Genomic DNA, 22,856 nt, shown 5'->3' with positions numbered 1-22,856 from the left:
GCATACGGTTAGCAAGGAATAACTTTCTATAACTGGTTAAAAATAAACTGTTTCACGTTTTAAGACAGTGCTTTTAAGATCTACAAATATAATCCTGTTTAATTGTATTTTGTGGTGCACTGAGTAACATAACAATGACAATTTGAATCCTGCTTTAAAGCCTGCTAACTCATCAGACTTTGCCATAGACTGATCCACTAAAAGCAGAGAGGAAAAGTCAATATGCCTGATGCGCTGTGATAATGCAGTCTGAAGCAGTACATGGGTTTATCAGCTCCAAACCATTTCTAACACACATCTATTCACTTCAGGGGAAAGAGGTCCTCCTCTTTTTCACATTTCAACTGCCTTCTGAGGAGTTCCTGGTCAATGTTAAATGGACAGATTTTTATATAGCACTTTTCCACATTCAAGGCACTCAAAGCACTTTACATCAAGGAACCACTCACCCATTCACACACACATTCATACACCAGTGTACACAGACACTGAGAGTGAGCATGTAAGGGTTGCACATTCATGCGAATTTGAAGATATTTTTGACACTAGTTTGAGGAATTACAGTTATTCCCATTAGCGGTCAGTGGTCTACCATTATTTTGCAAAAACTTGTACAATATACCATGGAAGCTGAAATAAGGCCAGTTGTTTAAAGAGGCATTATAACTTTTCACTTGTTTTCCATTGTTACTATGAAGTTCTTATTGTATTGACTGGAGTGTTCCACAGTAAGACATTAAACTTACATTTATTCAGTTATAGACATGTTACTATAGCTTAAAACACATTGTTACTATGAGCATCTTGGCCTCATGGAGCTACTATACAAGTTTAATGCCATTCTGTGGAACATGGTTTGCTGAATGGAGGTTGTCTATAGAGCTGCCTTATTTATGTCCTGGTTCATTCCTCTGTGACCTGGGCTTGAAAAGGTGTTGTGGTCATGTGATCTGGAAGGATCAGATCACCTGGTAGTGAAATATGATCCGATTGGCTGGTGTCGGAGGTGTGTCAGCAGTTTCCACTCCACTTGTCTGGATAGTATAGAGAACACTGGAAATAAATACTCTAGAAAACATTTATACAGGCAGCTATACTAAAGAGAGCTAAACACTTATTCCACATTTACTGTACCTAAATATATATTTTTTTATTATTTTAATTTATTACAGTTGATAGAGGCAATTACAATGGCTCAATAGACCTTAGGCTTTGATTCAATACAAGAAGATCAGAAATATATCATATCTTCAGTGAGTTATGCCCACAAAACCAGATAATACATTGTACAACTGATGCAAAGTGGCTCCAGGCAATCAGATTTTAGTTTCAGTAACATCTTCTGCCAAAGTCTTTTCTTTTAGCTAGAATATTCTAGAGCATTATATTCAGATGCTCATAGACAAAGAGGAACACTGAATAATTTTAGCTTGGCTTCCAGACTGCTGGGCTATTAATAGTAGATTGTTTAAACTTGGTGTTTTAAACAATTCTGAAAGAACTGACCAAAACACTGCATGAATTCTCAGCTCCTAATTACAATTTTACAGCAACTATTTTGACACCATTGTCCCATTAAAAGTAGAAACCATTTCATTTTATAATTTATTTTTTGTTTCCAATCAGTATAATTGAAACCACATGGTAAAATTTAACTCTTTGAGTGTCCCTCCCAGTAGAGTTATGTTGAGGTTCCTCTGGGGTTAATTTGCTCCCAATTTGTTTATTTTATAACTCAGCTATAAAATAACATATTTTTATAATTGTGGGCTTTATTTTTACCCTGACTTCAGCCTAATGCACTGATACCAAACTTATGATTTAGCTGAACAAACACTTTGGCCTATTGTTAAATGGGATTTGTCAAAATTTAGTGATTATTATTTTAACTGAGAGCAAAAGTTACATTGAAATTCCTCTGGAGTCAATTTGACCCAAAATTGTTTCTCCTATAACTCAGCTATTATTTTCTGATCCATGTTATATTGTTGTTTCTTCATCAAAAGCATACACTGAGTTGTTGTGGTTAGTTACATTCATGTATATTTAACACAAATATCCTGCACATTTAGGCTGAGTTCTTCTCTCAAATGAAAAACACTCACCTTGTGATGTCATGTGGTAATACAGGAAGTGCTTGACTGTTTTTAAATTCCATACACCTTCATTAGAATCATTTGAAGAATTTCAGCCCTGGAATTGCCTATCTTTACTGAACATGTGAGCAAATGATAATGGGTAGCTGTTAACTTGAAAACTACTGCTTCATGACATCATAAGGTGAAACAGAGCATTTTGAGAGATCTAGACAGAATAATAAGGGGACTTAAAGGGTACTCAAACATGTGTGAATTTTTATTTATTGTTATGTATTTATTTGTAGAGGGACAGTACAGAAGGATATGCTTTTGAGGAACTAACGGTATTATAACAAGGCTTAAAGCTCACAAAAAAAACCAAAACTGTTTGTGTAATATAAGACTTTTAAGGTGGAATTCCCCTGTGCTGTTGGGGGTCACTTTGTATAGTCCTGTGACCAAAGCCTGTAATAATGTTTTGAGTAAGTGACAAGAGAGCATTACTTCAAAATAATATTACTCAAAAGATTTGAGGAAAATAGTACTCAAGGATACACAGCAAAAACATTCAAATAATTGAATAGTCATCATAATGTTGTTGTCTGTTACAGTACTCTTACCCTGTAAAATATTTTACTCAAATAGAATTGTCTAAAAACTACTTTGAATACTTCCCACCTTGGACAGTTAATAATTCAAACTACTAGCCCTATAAACACTATGTGTGCACTTGTAAACATTGTTGACACCAGAATAACCCATGTGTTTGTTGCAAGGCCAAGGCCAAGATCCCTGCTGCACACATGTGTAAAAAATATCCCAGCCTTGAAAATGTCCCACAAACACACCAGCTGTGTAGCCTAGATGTACCAATATGTGTAGACATGAGACCGGCCTGCTCTGTTTGAACTGTCAACAATCTTGCACAATAGTAATTGCAAAGACACACATAATCACACCTTAACTACTTTTATAGTGTCATTTCTTTGCCAAGCTCATGTTATTGACCTTTGAAACCAAATATTGTCAATATGAGTGTGAAATATCTAACTGGGATAACAGACATCTCTATATTGGTTTGCAAATTGTAGTGTTTTAGTTGATTTTTAGCAACTAAAATGAAAAGTCCTCTGCATGCTGTTACTTTGTCACTTCTCACACTGGGACCACAGCTGCTGACCTGCCCCACTGTCAGACGTACTCATTTGAAACTCATTTGCATATATGTAAATCAATCACCATTGGAGTGACTTTCATTGAATTAGAACTTGGAATATGGTGGTGTTTGTTGAGTTCAAGTTTAAATGTTGCAAAAACAGATTTCTTGAAATTTACTAGTCAACTTTTATAGCTTGCTCAACATAAAAAAAACAACTTAATGCTATAAAGCTAACTCAATTCTGCCTATATTATTCCTTTAAATAACAATTTAAATTACCTCATATAGCTGCTCTTGGAGTGCACATGTGTTTTCCATTACGGACACTGCCTTCTCAGCATGTGTTACTGTGTCCTTGTCTTTTCAAGTTGTATTAGTTGCAGTGCAGACGTATGCACAAACTGACCCCCCCATATGAGTCTTTCACAATAAGAGTATTGTTTCTAACCTTACATAACCAAAGGTCTGGAGAGAACTTACTCACTGTCCCTGTCTCTAAAACTGCTCTTTGAAAATACTAAGGCAAACAATGGGTACATTTACCGGTACATGCAGAGCCAAGCCATAGGTCAAAATCAGATAACTATAATCAGATAACACAATAATTAGATCAGATTTTTGGTGTGTGTTTACATGCTCAAGGGAAATGTGATAATGAAAAACACCCAGTAAAGTGTGTCAGTTAATCAGTGGATTTTAACTGTTGTATTTGGAAGACAAAGTACAACGGGTTTTAAAATAACTTTTTCAATCTTTCAATTTTCCCTTTCAATTTTGTCTTTTTTGTGTAATTTCCATTGCCAAAGCCTGTAACTGTAAGCCTGTGTGAGCAATGAGAAAGAAATCAAATTAATCACATCAGATGTAACAGTACAATAATCTGATAACTCCAGAAATAAGATAACGATCAGATTTTTGGTGTGCACAGAAACATAGCCAGTGATGAGGTTGCGTCATCTTTGTATACAGGCATTGTTTCTTCATATGGCTTGGATTAGAAGCTTCATTGACTGTGTCTTGAATAACGAGGAACTGTAAACAGAACCGAGGCTACAGGCGCCGACATCTGCTTAACCTACAGCTGACTGAAATGAACAGTTAACAGTTGTCACAATATTGTTTATGTAAATAACATACAAATACAATTATATTTCTTTCTTTCTGCATTGCGTTTCCCTCACTGTAGGTGAGTGGGCAAATTTTCATTATAATTAGAATACATTGATTATTTAGTAGTATCAATAGTATAATTATGTTGTAGTTGCACTCTCCTTGGACCAGCTCATCTTTAAAAACGAATTATTTATAAAAAACACAGCTAACCGTATGTCTTTGTCTGAATAATGATGCTCAATGTTTATTTTATATACATTTTTTTGACTGCAAAAATAGAGTAGATATTTTCTAAAGAGCTCTTTTATTGCTGTTACATTATTGCTTTGAACAGAGGTTCCTCTTTTCAGGCTGGTACCCCCAAAATAACCATGCAACCGACCTGACACCCCACTGTCAAATCAAGGTGACGTATGTAATAATTTAAAGCAAAACATTTATTTACATGATTTTTAAAAATTCTGATTAGTTTGTCGTGTTAATAAATCTAATTTCACCAAAACATAAACAACATTCAAAATATGTTAATTACAGTACCATAAGTTTAAAATTGCAAAAATTCTTGAAATAATCTTACTTTTAAAACCTGGAACAGTCTTCCTGAAGATGTGAGACAGGCCTCTACTTTGACAATGTTTAAATCCAGGCTCAAAACAGTTCTGTTTAGCTGTGCATATGACTGAAAGGTTTTTATTCTGCACTCTTCTCTTTTAATGGTAATTTTATGATGATTATTTATGTTTTGATTTGTGTGGTTTTAATGTCTTTCTTATTCTGTAAAGCACTTTGAATTACCTTGTGTACGAATTGTGCTATACAAATAAACTTGCCTTACCTTGCCTACTTTTTATTTCATTGTTGATACAAAATGGACAGTACTTCTGTTACACATAATAAGAATCTTTTAATATTTTTGTGCTTTCATAATATTTTTAATAGCTCATTTAACAACCACTCTCAGGATATATTCTGCTCTTAAAGGGATAGTTCACACTAACGCCTCTCTTAAGTGCCTTTCTCTTGGCTGTCAGTCGCGGTTTCTGCAGTTTAAAGGGGAGCGCCACATTCCGGTATCATCAACACTAGCATGCATGAGCACGCTGCTAAACCATTCACACCGCCCATTCTACTACACTGTCCTCAATTCCTCAATAAGACTTCACAAAGTTTGCCAAGGAAGTCCTTTTGAGCATTACCCCATATCACCCCTTTATTTGCACTGCAGTAACCTTGTCCAAGTGTGGAAGGGGGCGGGGATTGAGCATACAATGTATTCTCAGTAGCAATGGGGTGAGCAGTGTGTGGATTTATAGGCATGTTGGGTAATCCAGTAGGCTCAAATGATCCTACGTTTATGGAGGAAGTCTGGCCAACCGCACGGTCAAATGCAGATGTTTTTATAGCACTGGGAACCACTCCAGATCTTTGCACTGTTCCTCTGTTTCTCTTCTAGGAACTAAGCTAAAAAAGGGTAAGGAGAAAAGGGAGAGAACATGCTTGTTTTTTAAATGTTTCACTTGCGGTGCCAGGTTTTCAAAGGTGCAAGTAAAAGGAGCTCTCGTGGGAATCGGCCTGTAATCAAAATTCAGCCCTTAAGTTACCTAAGGCCGGAGTTGACATCAGCAGTTGTGAAATGAACGCTGTCAACTGCACATTACACAAACATTGATTAGATTCGAAGGCTGTTTATGTTTCCAGTGTTTGCATTGTGGTTGGATGAGGAATTCAGGCCTACAGCAACATGACCATTGCATTCAAAACATATTCATTCTTTTTTAATGGAAATGACAAGCTATTAATTGTTATAGTCAGGGATTTAGACTTCTTGCCAAAGCTGCCATGGAGCGAGCTGGAAGAAAATGACTGCCAATCTGCACCAGTGGCCTCTCTAGCCACCACCAATCACTTAATCAATACCTCCAAGCTTCTTGCACACTGACAGACTAAAGCTGGTTTTGAACTGCCAATTCTGGTTTTAAGAAGATTGTTATAAATCCATACAATCCTATAGCGTATGCAATGGGCATCCATTTTGTATTGCATTTGTGAATGTTTTTTTGAAGGCCAAACAACTTCTGGAAAAGTTTTGAATCCCGAGAAAGGGTAATTTTTATTTGAATAATAAATAAATAATGTAGTTGATGTTCATGACCATTTCAATAACAGTTGCTTTATTAAACAGAGCCTCTACTGGCCTCGTTGGCTCTCCACGCTTATTTCCACACTAGAACAATTGTTTTGGTTGTGTTTATAGGGCTATTTCCTTTGGAGACTGACAGACTTTCCCATGCAACAGTAAAATCTCTGCATCTTACATAGTTACTCTTTTAATAATAAGAAATACAAGTTATAATCTGTTTAAAGGCACAGAGACATTCAGAATCATGCAGTGAATACGTGCCAGTCTATTTCTGGGCCAGGTACAATAGCTTCCTACTGTCTTGTTATCACCCAGCAGTTACCAAGCAACCAGCAGCTCACCTCATTTTTATGTGTAATTACTGTCAAAGTTTGGAGTACAGTATGTCTGTACAGTGTAGAGCATGGCTGCATTCTGTCTTTTATTAACAGTCTTGTACAGTATGTGAGAGGTGAAGATCTGTATGTCTCAGAGGATGCTGGTGGGAAAACGCCAGAGGCACTGTCTGTCTGTGAGTCAGCCTCAGGGTCAGTCTGACTCAAGCACAAATGCCATTTTGAATCTCCAAAAGGAAACTTTTTTGGTGGTGCATATGCTATATGTTTGTCACCATCAAATGTTCTTACTGTGGCTGGTACCTATTAGGGTTGTCCAAAGTACAGAAAATCTGATACTAATCAATACTAAAACTAGTATAAAAAAAAGATACTAAGTTAAGCAACTATCAATACTAGAAAAAAAATTACATGACTTCAAAAAATTTGATCTTTCCTTAACAGTTTGACCTTAACAAATAACACAATACAAAATAAACAAATACAATTTTTATTGAAAATTACAATATAGTTTAAAAAAGCTTTTAAAATAATCAGTTGAATATCAAAATGACTATTGAGTGTCGAGTCTATTCTCTAGTATCAAAATCGCGTTTGAAATTTTAGCATCGTGACACTAGTACTCTGTCTAGCAACTAGCATTTATTTGCTTTACCTTGAAAAACATGCATTCTAATTGTGATTGGGACCACCTCATCATAGATCTGACTTGCAACTTGGTCTGATAGTCGCTTCCTGTCTCCATGGAGATATGAAAGTTTGCTGTGGAACATTCCATGCAAAGCCATAACCTTCCTATGGAGACTAATAAGTGGTGTACCAATATAAACTGGTAATAAAAAAATTTATGAGGCACAATGGCCTTGCACAAAGGCAGTATTGGAGTGTGCAGAAATCTGACAACCAAACTTCTCTTCAGTGGGAACATATCTACTTTTTGAATATAGGTTCATTAAAATCAACAATATGCCAACTGTTTTGTTTTTGCCCAGTTTGTAATGCATGCGAGTATACCCCTTATTACCAGTGGCAGAATCCATCCTTTGGTCTGAGCGTATGCAGTGATTCCGGTCTCATGACTCAGTGTGCACCAGGGAAAGGGGCTGGAGTCTGGAGGTTATGTAAGGTTATGTAAGGATGGAAGCATGGGCCCTCTATACTTCAGCTGCTGCAGGGACGGAGCAAGATAACGCAACATACAGTACTGTACCATAGTAAGTAAAGGTGCGGTGTGTAACTTTTCTGGTAAAGGGTCGCTGCTTACTTGTATTCATGGAAATATTATGTATCAAACTTTTTACTGTATTGCCGTAAACACATTGCCCAAAAAACAGCTTGGAAAAAAGAGCGGTTCTGCCTCTCCACAGATCTGACCTGCATCTTGATGTTACTTGCTTGGGGGGATAATAACATACTGTGGAACATTCCAGACATATGCTAGGGATTAGAAGGTGGTAGACGCCACCAGAACAGTTACATAGTTAAGCTTTAACTGTAAGATGAAAAGTCTGGTTGCACTTAACCTGGAAAAACGGGACTGTGCAATCATATAATTACTATTTCATGCTTCAGAAAACCATGAATCATCAATACTGGACCAAATCAGGACTATACTAGAACTAAATTGGGACTAAACCAAGACTAAGCAGGACTAAGGCAAAACTAAACCAGAATTAAAGCCGCAAGCAGTGATGATGGCCCTTGCCACCGTGTGCATGTCCTTCCCGTGCTCCTGCCATGGCCACTATCTGCTCTTGACCCTAGTTCCATAGTAAAGTGTGCCAATTGACTTACTGATGTGGTCCAGGGTATTGAACCAGCAACTTTGTGCATAATACATGAGGTTCCTATGGTGTAATTGACTTTTCTGACTGGAGTGACCTAAATAATGTCAGCGTCAATTTTCAATCACTTTGCATTTTGCATGAGTGATTCATAGAACCATAATTGCATACGTAATGCTCACTATACGGTTGGGGTCCATGGCTTTGAACCAGCACCCTCGTGCACAATAAAGCTATAGTGTAAATGACTTTCTTGATTGGAGTGACCTAAATAATGTTAATGTTCAATAACTTTGCACAAAGTAATTTCTGTCTCTTGGAAAGTCCAATATGAAATAGTGGATGTTTATGTTCTCACATCCAAAATGATAAAGAGTATGCTGTTGGTCCAATTGACTTTTTTTTTTGCATGGTTTGGGGAATATAGTTCATCCTCCAGGTTTCGTGATAATTGGATAATTTTGGACTTTGTATATACATTGTAGGGGGCGCTATAGTCACCATTGTTAATGTGCTCATTATTCTGCTCTATCCAGGTTTTGATTTTGCACTGTTGGTTAAAATTTTAATTCTGATGGAGGCTGATGGAGATGGCAGTGAGCAGGTATGCAAGAAACAGGAAACAAAGACATTTTTTTCACGGTGTGCTACAAAAAAACCCATAATGATTATCAACATCTCTACATGTGGCATGTGGAGTGTGAGCTCATTTGGATCGAAAACCTAGGGCTAGATAGGTTTTATATAAACATGTCAAAATACTGTAATGAGAATACATTTTTCACTAAGATGATTGACTCTAATAAAGTTTTATGATCAAGGGCACATAAAGGAATGTTCTGCAAAATTTGAACCATTTCTGTCAAAGTGATTTTTTTTCTCCCCTGTTCTATTGGTGGCACTGTAGCACTGAGCATTAATTGTAAATTATTAATTTAATTAGTGTCAGTCATTGATGCAAATTTCAATCTTGTCGAAAAAAAGCATGTGCGTGTAAGATTTTTTAGGAGTCTTTGTGCCCCTGCTGGCCAACCAATCCATAATAGAATCATTTTTGCATTTTCTTATGAATAGAATTTAGTCACCAAGTTATAGTGTAAACAGGGCATATTATTATCAATTCACTTCTAGGCAGCGCTGTTGAGTCAGAGGACCTTGGATATTGTCACGAAGCCCATATTATACATTTTTTTGTCTGGCTGATCGTATTTATGCCCACATGAGACTTTTCATTGATGTTCAGGGGCTCAAAAATGTGAACATTTTGTCGGAAAAGACGCCGAGGAAGAACAATACCCTTCGTCAAGGACAGTTCTTTACTGGTAAGGGCCAACTAAAGCCAGAATTAAACCAGGACTAAATGGACCAAACCTGAACCACATTTTGACTAGTGGACTTTTTAAAGAAAGGGGGTATTTTACTTTTATGGAGTATTAACTGATAACGTGTAGCATATTTAGATCACCATGTTAACTTTTATTGTTACCACACAATCAGCATGTAAGCCACTAATGAAACTACTGCACATCGCATCAAGTTTGTCAAGTTACTATGTAGAGTTTTGTATCATGTTTTTGTATATTTATGGCAAATTCTTATGTGGGAGCATGGATGACGAGCATTGCACAGAATCTTACAGCTAACTGTAAGGAGGGTTTGAATAGGGCCTGGGTGACATCGTTTAATTTCTCAAACATGCATAGATGACATCTTAAACTCCTTCAGGCATGTTTTTGATGAGGGAACAACATAATAAGAAATACACCCTTTTTAATATAATTCATAGACTGTGCTTTGCTTTGTTACTACAGTTTTTACCCATTTAACTTGTGTATTTTTTACATTGCCAGTTACACTCACACAAGCCTCTTTATTTTCTGAATAGGGTTTGGGTTTCCTTTCCTTCGTTCTTAATTCTTTTTGACACTTAGAGTAAGCCTTCTGTTTTGTAATAGTTGGGAGGAGCAGGTCACTGTAATAGGATTAACCTCACTATGGGACTAAGACACCCGTATGACTTCATATTCTATCATATCAGAGTGTATTAAGATTGTGTTAGCCTATATCATGCTGTTTGGATACACAGCACAAGGCAATAAACCATAATGAATGAGCAGTGGCTAATACCTAGATTCCAGTGGTCTTAGCTGATATTCTAGAGGGCAGAGTCCAGAATTCCAGATCCATTAGAACATTTCAAATAGTGCTATAACAGAAACAGACTATGTAATTTCAACTAACACAAAGAATTAATAGAGCAGTGCCAACCTTTGAGGGAGGGAAAAAAAAACGAAAATTAAAGATTTTTACTCGGTCTGTGAAAAACAGACCGAGTTAATTTTGCACAGTTTGCAGTGGTCCAAAGTTATTCCTCACTTACCTTGTGTATTCCAAGCATCCTAATTATTCACCGTGATGAGTTTATAAATGATTTTCACAACTTTCAGAGTCCAGAGTGGAGTTTGCTGTTGCTGTAGAGCTAACAACAACTACCATGCAAACACACACTTCACTGATTATCTGACCATAAAACTCAAACATTTTCTAATTAGATGTACACAACACAGAGCGGACTTATTTTGACCTGAAGAACAGCTTTCACAATATATCTGTACTGATGAAAGACAGATTTTGCTCAGTAAGGGCCTACTGACTTGAAAAAATATAGAAAGTGGCTCTACTTGTGATGGCAAAATACTTTTGTTTAAAGAAGACATATTGTGCTTCTCTCTGCTATATACAGTAGTTATAATCTGTGACACCTGTGCATCATTATGTTATAATTTGGACATTTTGAATCACAATATTCATCTTAAACAACTTAATAAAAGAAACAAGTCCACTGACTTCCACATTAGAAAACCGCGGTGCCCATTGAGAGCTGACATTGCAGTAAACATCACAACAAAGTGCAGTGCAGTTGTCTGCACATCCTTTGGATAGTTGCACATCATGCTACCGAGTAGCAGATTTTTTTTCATTTGTACCAAAATGACTATGAGTGTCACCAATTTAAAAAATTAAATTGGAGAACAAAGTAAGTACAGAGCAGTGGGTGTATGTGTAACTTAGATTAGATAACTACAAGGACAGGTGTTCCTTGCATTCCGTTGTGATAAGTCTTGTAGCTGTTGTATTCTCACCCCTATAGGCCACTGAAACGCCTTGTATCACATATCACCACTTCTTGAACTCAGATAACATTGAAACCACTTTTGCACTTTTGGATTAGGTATTGCACTTACCACTTCTCGTAAATGTTCTTAGCTGTATCTTTCTCATCTGTTGGTGCAGCACAGGGAGAGCAAGGCAGTGGTTTAAGTGGCCCGACCTTGGATGTGAAGATTGTTGTTGGATTGGCCAGGGTAGAGGACAGGGTAGAGCAGGGTGGTGTGGTTGTTTTTCGGATCACTGACTCCATGGCCCTGCTGCAGTGAGGATCAGCAGAATGACCCAGGATAAGTTACGATCTGCACTCCTGGCTCCTGAGTGATGGGTTTGGCCCCATGGTACAAGAGAGTGGGGAGAGACGAGCAGAGAGAGAGGGAAAAGGGAAGAGAGAGAGAGAGACTTTTGCTTTATGTATATTTGTGGTGTAATGCGAACACTCACATTGCTGTACTTTGATTAAAGCTATACTATGTCACTTTTCTAGTGGGGAGGTTCATTTCCTGCTTATTTTGTGTATGTTTTTGGTTTGCCTGAAATGGAGCATGCAGCATGGAAGAATATGTATTTTTTACTGTAAGTGAGGTCACCTCTCCACTGATCCGAACTGTGACTGGTCATGGCAAAAGAGGGAGGGAAGGAGAGAAGGAAAGGGTGGTGCTTTTTACTTCTTTGATTCAGATGTATGTTAAAGTTGTTAAAGTGATGAGTGCTGAGAATTATAATCTGTGTTATCAAATTAATCATTCAGTTTCAGAGTAAACAAACTAACTGCATTTGACCGGAATAGAGGAGGAATAAACTGATATCCAAATTTAACTCACTAATTTAACATCTGTGTTTGGTACAAATTGGTGTGATCTTCTTTTCTACACATTGATCAGAGCTGTGTCTTCACCTCTAACACAGTGGCAATACACACACCTTCTGTGGTGTCTCAGGCTGTTACGTAAGCAGCAGCGCCCCCTGTGGTCGTAGGCCTGCAGGTCAGATCAACTCCTCACATCTCCTGAGCAGCTGGGCCTTTGTGCTGTGGGACGCTCTTGTAAATCTACTGCTTTGTCTCAGAAACAATAGGACGAGTGAGTACAGCCACGGACAGTACGGGGGGGCATGGGGGGTGGAACACAGAGGACAAGTCAAATCAAGCTGTGTTGTCACAAGTCATTGTAAAGCAGATATGTCATAGTACTGCTAAAGTATCTGTGACTTTCAAATACATTGTGAATGCATTGTACAATTCACTTGACCTTTCCTGATGCTTTTCACTTGGCTCATTCTTGCCATGGCTTTAAATAAAATGATTCATATAATATTAATAATGCTCATTCCCTGGGTGGTGGTAAGCTACTGTTGTAGTCACAGCTGCCCTAGGGTAGACTGAATTGAGGCTGCCATTCTGCGCCCCTGGCCTCTCCGACCACCAATTACTCACACACCACTTTCATACTAGGCAAGGTGGGTGAAGTCAGAAATTGGTTTAAGCAGGAATCGATCCTTTGACCTTGAGGTTGGGGGACTGCTGCTGTAACTGATCCCCTGATCCACTGTACCCTCATACAAGTTTTGAATTAAAAATACTTGACCTTAGTAATAGGCCTTATTCTGTGCTGTCTGAAAAAACAAATCTTTAAGGGGCAGTATTAGATGGGGGTTGCCATCTACTTTTCTCCTTAGAAATGTAATTGTATTATTCCTGGAAATTCCATTTGCTAGAATTGTCCACAGTATTAGGGTTGTACAATTAATAACATTTTTAATCAAGATAGAGATTCAGTCATTTCTAATCAATGAATGGAGAGATCTGCAGCCAGTACTCTGTCAGTAGCATTTGGTTTATAATCGAAAGCCATTTTTAATATGTTCAAAATCAAATCAGAAATCAAGATCGTTCAATATCACAGAAATTTGTGATGAATTTTATGGCATATTGACCAAGTCTCATACAGCCTGCCATGGTATAACTTATCTAGTTTGGAGTTATTCATTCACAGATGTGTTTAAACTAAAATATGCCTTATATAAACATATAAACACCGACCTACAGTTTTATACTGATGAGGCCCTATTTATAACTATTGATATAGCATTGATCATGACTTTTCCAACTTCTATTGATCGTTCTTTTACTGACCCATTCTGTGAAACGATTAAAACCGTGCATGTGTGTGCTTCTGACAGACAAAGATACCACAATAACATCCCCATTGTGTGCACCATTTCTGTTTAAAAGCTGACAGAAATAGCTGCACAATTGCCCTCACATAACTGCTCCCATTCTGGTTGTGTTTGTTGATTCTACTCTTGTTTTGCCCAGCCATCTGCTAAGCTCTGCACATTCCACTTTGCGGGAGGCTTGAGAAAATGAAAAGGCGAGACGTGACGGGCCTGATGCGCTCTTCATATCCGCTGACCTTGGTTGTCATTTTGTAACAGTCTTTTAATGCCTTGAATACGTTGTTTGATTGAGATAACCCGCGATTGTAAAGGGAATCGTGTATTAGCAGGTTATTTCAGAAGGTTTACACAGGTTTGCAGTGCTCAGATGGTGCAGACTATTTCCTGGTGGTACATTGTAAGTGTCTGTGCGTGGGAGAGAGAGGGAGGAAGTGGAGAAGCAGTGTAGAGTGATGAAGGACAGCAGACGGTCATGATGAAGGCTTTGAGACTGTCAGCTCATTCATTTATTCCAAAGGTTGTTTCCTGTCTGCGGTGCACTATGACACTTTTCTGCTCATCTCCATGGAGATGTGGGTGCTTTGCCTGAAATGTTCCACAGCATGGTATTAAACTTATTTATGGCATTTATTCAGTTTCAAGTGTTTTATTGCCAAGAGACGTCTTGAAAAAGATGCCTTCCTACTTATCTCCATGAAGACAAGTATAATGTCATACTGAGGAAGATTCTGAGCAAATTAAAAACATTTGCTGAAAAGTTACATAGTGCACCTTTGAGATTCCTTAAAGTATAGTAGAATGTAAGGTAGTTTGTATGACCAGCTTTATCAAATCAAATTTACTAAATAAAAAAGTATAGTTAAAGTGACATAAACAGCCAGATTTAGTATAGATTGCATTGAAATGGTTTAATTTTGCTTCTAAAATAATTATTCATCAGTTTTTCCAATTTAATATTGTGACGCTAAAACTCTTGAAGATCAATCTTCAGTCTATTAATTTTGACATCCCTCATTTTGGCTAAGAAATAAAGGGCCTTACTTACTAATAAACATCACAGAATATCCTAACTGCATTGGATGTGTAGTTCCTGGTGTTTTTCCATCGTCTTTCCACATCCCCCTCTCTGTGACAGACACTTTGAAGCTCCTTAATCTGCATGAGATGAAAAACAACATTTAAACAACTTTATGCAGATGAACTGGGTGTGGCCTTAGCTTTAGCTCATGCAGTTGTACGAAATACTAACGCCCTGCTTGGTGTCTCCACTCATCACAGAGGCATGAGGTGTAGGCACAGGGCTCTTTGTAGCAGCCAGCCTCAGTCCCACACACAGAGACAAAGGGAGTCTTTAAGCACCATGAGTGAGGGACATGTGCACAGAAAGAGTCCAAATGCTGCTTCATGTGCTGTTGTCCAACCTGCCTTCGCTGCCCCTCTGACTCATCCAGTAACTGTCCCAGCTAAAACACTGGCCCTACTCAAGTGCAGACTTATGACTAAAAAAAATCTTAAGTTTTGTAACATGTTTGTTGTACTAATTTTACATATAAAACATTACAACAAACAACAAACTAAACTGAAGAAATGTGTGTTGATGGATGTGCAATTTTGTAATAATAACAATTCAATTTTTCCATACTTTATTATTGCATGTAATCACTCACATAGGCTATCCATGGGTTTCTGAATGATGAAAAATTAGGACAGTTGCCATAGCAATTGACAATTTAGTAAAAAAGCCGTCAAAATGTTGCATATAACAGGAAGCTAAAACCCATATAATACTTTAGGCTATTTCCTGGTTTAAATATGTTGTCATTATCTACACTCTACCCGCACTGTGCGGGTGGAGAGCTGCTGACCTCGACTGGGGATGTTGTCGGGCGGTGGAAAATACTTTGAGGATCTCCTCAATCCCACTGTCACGTCTTCCGAGGAGGAAGCAGAAACTGGGGACCCAGAGGCGGACTCGTCCATCACCCTGGCTGAAGTCACTGAGGTGGTTGGCAAGCTCCTCGGTGGCAAGGCTCCGGGGGTGGACGAGATCCGCCCTGAGTACCTCAAGTCTCTGGATGTTGTGGGACTGTCTTGGCTGACACGTCTCTGCAACATCGCGTGGCGGTTGGGGACAGTACCTGTGGAATGGCAGACCGGGGTGGTGGTCCCTCTGTATAAGAAGGGGGACCGGAGGGTGTGTTCCAATTACAGGGGAATCACACTCCTCAGCCTTCCCGGTAAGGTCTATTCCAGGGTGCTGGAGAGGAGAATCCGACCGATAGTCGAACCTCGGATTCAGGAGGAGCAGTGTGGTTTTCGTCCTGGTCGTGGAACACTGGACCAGCTCTATACTCTCCATCGGGTCCTCGAGGGCTCATGGGAGCATGCCCAACCAGTCCACATGTGTTTTGTGGATCTGGAGAAGGCATTCGACCGTGTCCCTCGTGGTGTCCTTTGGGGGGTGCTCTGGGAGTATGGGGTCCGGGGCTCTTTGCTAAGGGCTGTCCGGTCCCTGTATGACCGGAGCAGGAGCTGTGTTCGCATTGCCGGCAGTAAGTCAGACCTGTTCCCAGTGCATGTTGGACTCCGCCAGGGCTGCCCTTTGTCACCGGTTCTGTTCATTATATTTATGGACAGAATTTCTAGGCGCAGCCAGGGGCCGGAGGGGGCCTGGTTTGGGAACCACAGGATTTCATCTCTGCTGTTTGCGGATGATGTTGTCCTGATGGCTTCTTCGAGCCAGGACCTGCAGCAGGCACTGGGGCGGTTTGCAGCCGAGTGTGAAGCGGCTGGGATGAGAATCAGCTCCTCCAAATCCGAGGCCATGGTTCTCGACCGGAAAAAGGTGGTTTGCTCTCTCCGGGTGGGTGGTGAGTCCCTGCCCCAAGTGGAGGAGTTCAAGTATCTCGGGGTCTTGTTCACGAGTGAGGGAAGGATGGAGCGTGAGATTGACAGGCGGATCGGTGCAGCGTCTGCAGTGATGCGGTCGCTGTATCGGTCCGTTGTGGTAAAGAAGGAGCTGAGCCGGAAGGCGAAGCTCTCGATTTACCGGTCAATCTACGTTCCTACCCTCACCTATGGTCATGAGCTTTGGGTAATGACCGAAAGGACAAGATCGCGGATACAAGCGGCTGAAATGGGCTTCCTCCGCAGAGTGGCCGGGCGCACCCTTAGGGATAGGGTGAGGAGCTCGGTCACACGGGAGGAGCTCGGAGTAGAGCCGCTGCTCCTACACGTTGAGAGGAACCAGCTGAGGTGGCTCGGGCATCTGCTCAGGATGCCTCCTGGACGCCTCCCTAGGGAGGTGTTCTGGGCATGTCCCACCGGGAGGAGGCCCCGGGGAAGACCCAGGACACGCTGGAGGGACTATGTCTCTCGGCTGGCCTGGGAACGCCTTGGGATCCCACCGGAGGAGCTGGAGGACGTGTCCGGGGTGAGGGAAGTCTGGGAGTCCCTGCTTAGACTGCTGCCCCCGCGACCCGGCCCCGGATAAGCGGAAGAAAATGGATGGATGGATGGATATCTACACTCTATGCTATATTCTGTATTCTTAAGTTTGACCATATGATCTCCAGTAGTGGATCACAATAGTCATATAATGTGAAATTTTAAAGGTCATTGAATTTCTCACATGTTCTGAATTTGAAAAAAGGACATTAGCTCATTTAACCATGGCAGTTTGAATTGAAAACTCATGCTACCAAATTATTCTGTACAGGTGAACTATCAAATATTCCATTCCAACAGCAAATAGTTTATTGCAAGTTAATACAGAGTTTTGTTGCTAGGATTTTATGACAAACCTGTTACCATGCTTTGGCTTATTGACAACATCTTGTCTTGTTGTTGAGTAATACATCATATTTAAATAATGAAGCACGGCCTTCTGCTATTCCAGGAAAGCAGCTGTACATCACAGTGTAAGGGGATTATTCACCAGGCTGTTGACATAGTGTCAGCTTTAATAAAAATGGTGATCAGGTTTACTTATAAAAGCCACCACCTCATCTTTCACAGTAATGTACTTTAGAATGCTATATATTTAAACATTACTAATCTTCTTGATTAGGATTAATGAACTTTGCAACTGTGATATAATAAAAACAAACTGTAAATTGAAACTATTCTTTGCAGTTCAACTGTTTAATATTCAGTCATGTTGTGGTATACTGACAAACTGTACAGCCAGGAGACTCTTAATCTGTCTAAATAAAAAATGTGCAAATCACTGTATGCTAGGAGTTTCATGCCAACTGAAAGCCAATGAAATGAAAAGTAAGTTGTAAGCCTATACCAAGCATCTTAACAGAACTAGCTGTATGATTAATGCTTCTATGGTGTCAGCACCAATGCCATTGCTAAGGCTGTCAAACTATACACCCAGATATTAGTCAATATAACAGCTGAACAGGAATTAAACTTTTTCATAAGTAGTAAGTCCTGAACTGAAGAAGCTATTAACGTATGTTGAAAATGATATTGCATTGTATAGATTTTTGCAAGGAATGTATGTTGAGACAATTTATGTAAATTTTAATGTGATTTCTTTTAGATTTTTTATAGTTTTGAAATCAAGTTTGACATTTTTTGTAATTCAAATTTTTATTTTATTGTATAACTTTTAACATAACAGACAGCAGCGCATTACATACCTTTGACATCACTATACCTGAGCCTCAGCTAACCTGGGAGTAACACAAAATTTCAAATAAAAAAATGACCTTATGCATGAAGTGCATGATAACATATACCCACATGAAATGATTGTATTTTGACAAATATAGCCATTACTAATGCTATAACAGTTATTATGCTGTCCAGACATTTAATAACTCAATTACAATTTGCCAATGCTCCTCCATGTTTAAATTGTTTTATTGTTTGTCTTATTTCCTCAGGCATTTCCACAACTTTATCTGAACCAAGTCTGATTCACACGGTGGGGTTTGTCCTGGGATCCTGTTCAACCCAGTTCCCATCATTTGACAAACATTAGAATAGCAGTTTTTGTTGTTCTGACATAAACACAGCTTTCCTCCAATCCCCTGTGCCCCTCCCTCCTGTCAGCCAATCACGGCACACGGCTTCAGTCCTGTTTACCCCTCTCACGACACCGCAGCTGAAACCAGGGTCCGGCTGAGAGACCTCTTGGGAAATAAGGGACAAGCATTGGGTGTTTCCCAGAGGCCATAGCAAATAAACAAGTGGCACTATGGTGCTGGGCGGTGAGATATAGGAATCCCATCCTGTCAGCAGCTATGGGGGGTGTTGGGTTACAGTGGTAGAAACAATAATTGCTATATCTTATTACAATAAGTGTATGGATTGTATGTCATGTCTACTGCTGTCCATGTAAAAAAAAAAAATCCTTCCTTTGAGATTCAGGGTTATTGTCACAATTGGTTATAAATAATGATTTTATTGTTACTGATATTGCATCTTGATACCGTCACTGTTTTAAATTAGAAATTGGTTTTAAGTGATTTCTCAGGTTAAAGGTGCACTATGCAACTTTTCTGAGAGGAGGTCAGCTTCCTACTTCCTACTCCATTTAGGTCCTGGTTGTCCAGGGCCATATTTTGAAACAGACATGGCCACAGACAGGTGATCAGTGAGTCATTCAAATAGGTGGATTTAACATAGCTATGACAGAGCAAAAACATTGACTTTTGTTCACAGAGCAATGTGATGTTATTGAGGTTATAGTGGTAGAATTATTTGAATTTGAAGTTTTTACCTGTGATAACTTGGATTGGGAGAAGAGGCCTAAGAGACAAAAAAAAAAATGGTCTGATTGCTACATTTGGCCCCCAGGTCCTAGTTTAGACACCTGTGATTTAGGTGATATTGCTTTGCCTTAATGTTCCACAGTATAGCACTTATCTATCTCCATGGTAACAAGCCAACGATGCTACTAGACCAATTTACAGGTTAGATCTATAAAAACAGCTTTTTACTCATTTACTTATCCTTACAGAAATGTTGCCATGAAATATATCATTAATTTATTCAATTACAGGTTCTCATTGATTAAAAATTTGAAAAAAACACTTATTTTTTACTGTGAGCGAGGTCGTCTCTGCACAAATCCTCTCTATAACTCACCTGCTTGTCTCCAATGTCTCTATAGAGATAATTTAAATATTCTAAGCATGCCAATAACATCTCCATGGAAACAAGCTGGTGACGTACCACCCACCAGAAAAGTTACATAGTGCACATTTAACTAGCCTACTAATATGCCTATCACTACCATGACAGAAAACCTCACCGCTCTTATTCTTAACTGTAGCACAAATTAAGCAGATTTAACTTCATTTTATGTATTTCACACCAATACACTCTTTTGCTGTCTGGATATTCATTGTTGGATTTGTGGTTGCAGTTGGTTTTTGATGATGCCGCTTCTCTTCAAGGTAAACATGAGGGGCAGTGTGAAAAGTACCAGCCCTTATTATTATTATTATTATGAAGGATTACACTAGTCTGAGGTGTGGGAAGAAGCAGCACAAATAACATGTCTGGAGTCTCTTATCAAGATCTGTTTGGAGGAGCATCATGCGCACAACTGTCACTTATGTGCTAAGACTCCACTACAGAGGAGTGGCAGTGGGCTTACTCTAACTATAGCTTATAATCATTATGCAAGCAGATAGTCTAATGTGATGAGCCCTGGTGATTCCAAAACATGACGCAAGCTTTGAATTGTTGAAATGTTGAATTGTGCTATATTGTATGAAAAAAACAACAACAATATTAACTTGCTTTTTGAGAGATTTTAATTTTATTTTTTTCTCCCCAAATGTGCAATATTTTCCAAGGTGCTCACAGCAGCCTCTAAGTTTCTGTAATAAAATATGCAGGTCTAATTTAATGTAATAATGTCTTATTGTGAGAGTTAAATTTTAAATATTAGCTGTTTAAGGTTAAGGTTAGCTTCTTTTCAATTTCCACACATCAATGCAGTTGGTTAAATGCACCTGTCATTAGAGATTGGACAATACACAATAATATAATTTATCTTTATAAAAAGGGTCGACAGTAATCGTTCGTTGGACATTTTATATAATCGTGATAATCACCAACAAAGATAATCATCATTATATGACCCTAATGTGCAGGAAAAGCTATGGTACATATCTCTGGTGATCTCCTCTAGGTCACTGTTGTTTTTACTTATAACAAAGTACAATTCTATAATGGCTGTTTAAAATATGGAACCTGTTTATAATATTAAAATTATAATTATTTGCTTTCAGCAACAGTTATCGTGATATAATTGTTAATTGCAATTATTTTGGTCATGATGATTGTGACACCAAATTTCAATTTGGTCCCATGCCTAGCTGTCACTCACTCAGAGCATTGCTGAGAACCAGCAGGTGGTGTGGGTGGGTGCTACATGCTATGTTTGATAGTATGCTATTGCTATATGCTATCACAAAAATTTAAATCAAGTAATCGAGTATGTATATGGAAGCATTAAAATAAAAAAATAAATATAGATTTAGTCTACACATGCATACTGTCCACATTTTTATTGCTTATATTCCATATTCCATTTTTATTGCTTATGTTCCTGCTCCATCCCAAGATATTATCATGGTTTTGTGCTGTAAGACAGTAATATCCTGTGCGGAGCAGTGTTGATCTGCCTTACAACTCCACCTCTATCCCAAATGAACCCAAGGCCAGCGCAGCTCCTGGATCTTGAACCATTCTGCAGAGGCTCGCTGCAGTCTCCTCTCACTAAGTCCTTCACTGTTTAATCCACTCCCCTCCTCCTCTCACTGTAATCTCCTCTGTCCGCACATTATCCTTTTACAGTTAGTCTAATGAGATGCCTGCTATTTGGCTTACTGAACTTATAAGTCAAACTATATAGTACTTTGTAACACTAGTCTTAAATTTCCTTTAGTACGTCGTTATATCTCTCTCTATCTGTCTTTGTCTCCCTCTCTTTCTTTCTCTCTGACTCTATTTATCTATCGTTATCTCCCTCGCTATCTACCATTATCTTGCTCTCCCTACCTTTCTCTCATTATCAATCAGTATCTCTCCTTTGTCAGATATGCATGTTGCAAAATGTGCTTTGATGTAATAGAAAATGGTTATCCTAAAAGGCTCTTGTTTTTGTTTGTGCAGGTGAGCCAAGGAAATGTTCCCGGAGTGGAGAGTGCGTCTTTGGCCATGGACACAGAGGAGGGAGTCGAGGTGGTCTGGAATGAGGTGCTCTTCTCTGACAAGAAAGTCTTCAAGGCGCAGGAGGTACCATTTATGCTCAAATACAGAAACACACTTCACCTTATGACATATTCTGGACTTTCTACTATACCAAATGAGATCCAAAATAATGACTCGATTCTTATAGCAAGAGCATTGACATATTCATTGACCCCATATCAGCACTGGGTTTGTGGTGGAGCCCATATTTACTACCCATAGCCATTTGAAATATTTTGCTGTCTGCAGTGCACTTGTGACAAAAAAAAAAAGGATTGAAAAAAGTGAAGTAAAGATGCAGTAACCTTTTAGGTGAATTTTGCCCAAAGATATTTCGAAAAACTTGCATTTTAACTGTTGGTGGCATCAGTGGGCTTCTACACAGATCTGACCTGTCACTTGGCCAGGTAGCACCACCTGTTTGTCTGCTTGGAGATAGATATGTTGAACCTTAGAACGTTCCAGGCAAAGCACTAACATCTCACTAGAGAGGCAGGTGGTGGACCCTCTACCAGAAAAATTATGAAATGGAGTTTTCATTGCACATTGCTGATAGTCTTACTTTCATATTGGCCTACAGTTTCAACTCTGTTAATTTACCTTCCTGTATTACGAGGTTTCCATTTCCAATTAATTGTTTTGTGCAGCCATTTAAATATATACAAATGTTTGATATTG

The 22,856-nt window shown here is 38.9% G+C and overlaps 1 protein-coding gene across 2 annotated transcripts in view; it reads left to right on the top strand.

Moving 5' to 3' along the window:
* Positions 1 to 22,856, top strand: part of nrbp2b (nuclear receptor binding protein 2b) — a 37,858-nt gene that overhangs the window by 8,164 nt on the left and 6,838 nt on the right. For both annotated transcript variants that reach the window (XM_033985858.2, XM_055230033.1), the window contains exon 2: positions 22,101 to 22,223. In XM_033985858.2, coding sequence (XP_033841749.1) covers positions 22,101 to 22,223 — 123 coding nt within the window. The remainder of the gene's footprint in view (positions 1 to 22,100; positions 22,224 to 22,856) is intronic.

This window comes from Periophthalmus magnuspinnatus, chromosome 20 (genome assembly GCF_009829125.3).
Source record: "Periophthalmus magnuspinnatus isolate fPerMag1 chromosome 20, fPerMag1.2.pri, whole genome shotgun sequence".
In the NCBI taxonomy this organism is placed as follows: domain Eukaryota; kingdom Metazoa; phylum Chordata; class Actinopteri; order Gobiiformes; family Gobiidae; genus Periophthalmus; species Periophthalmus magnuspinnatus.
Note: the sequence above shows the minus strand (reverse complement) of the source record. Positions and strands in the feature narration are given on the sequence as shown.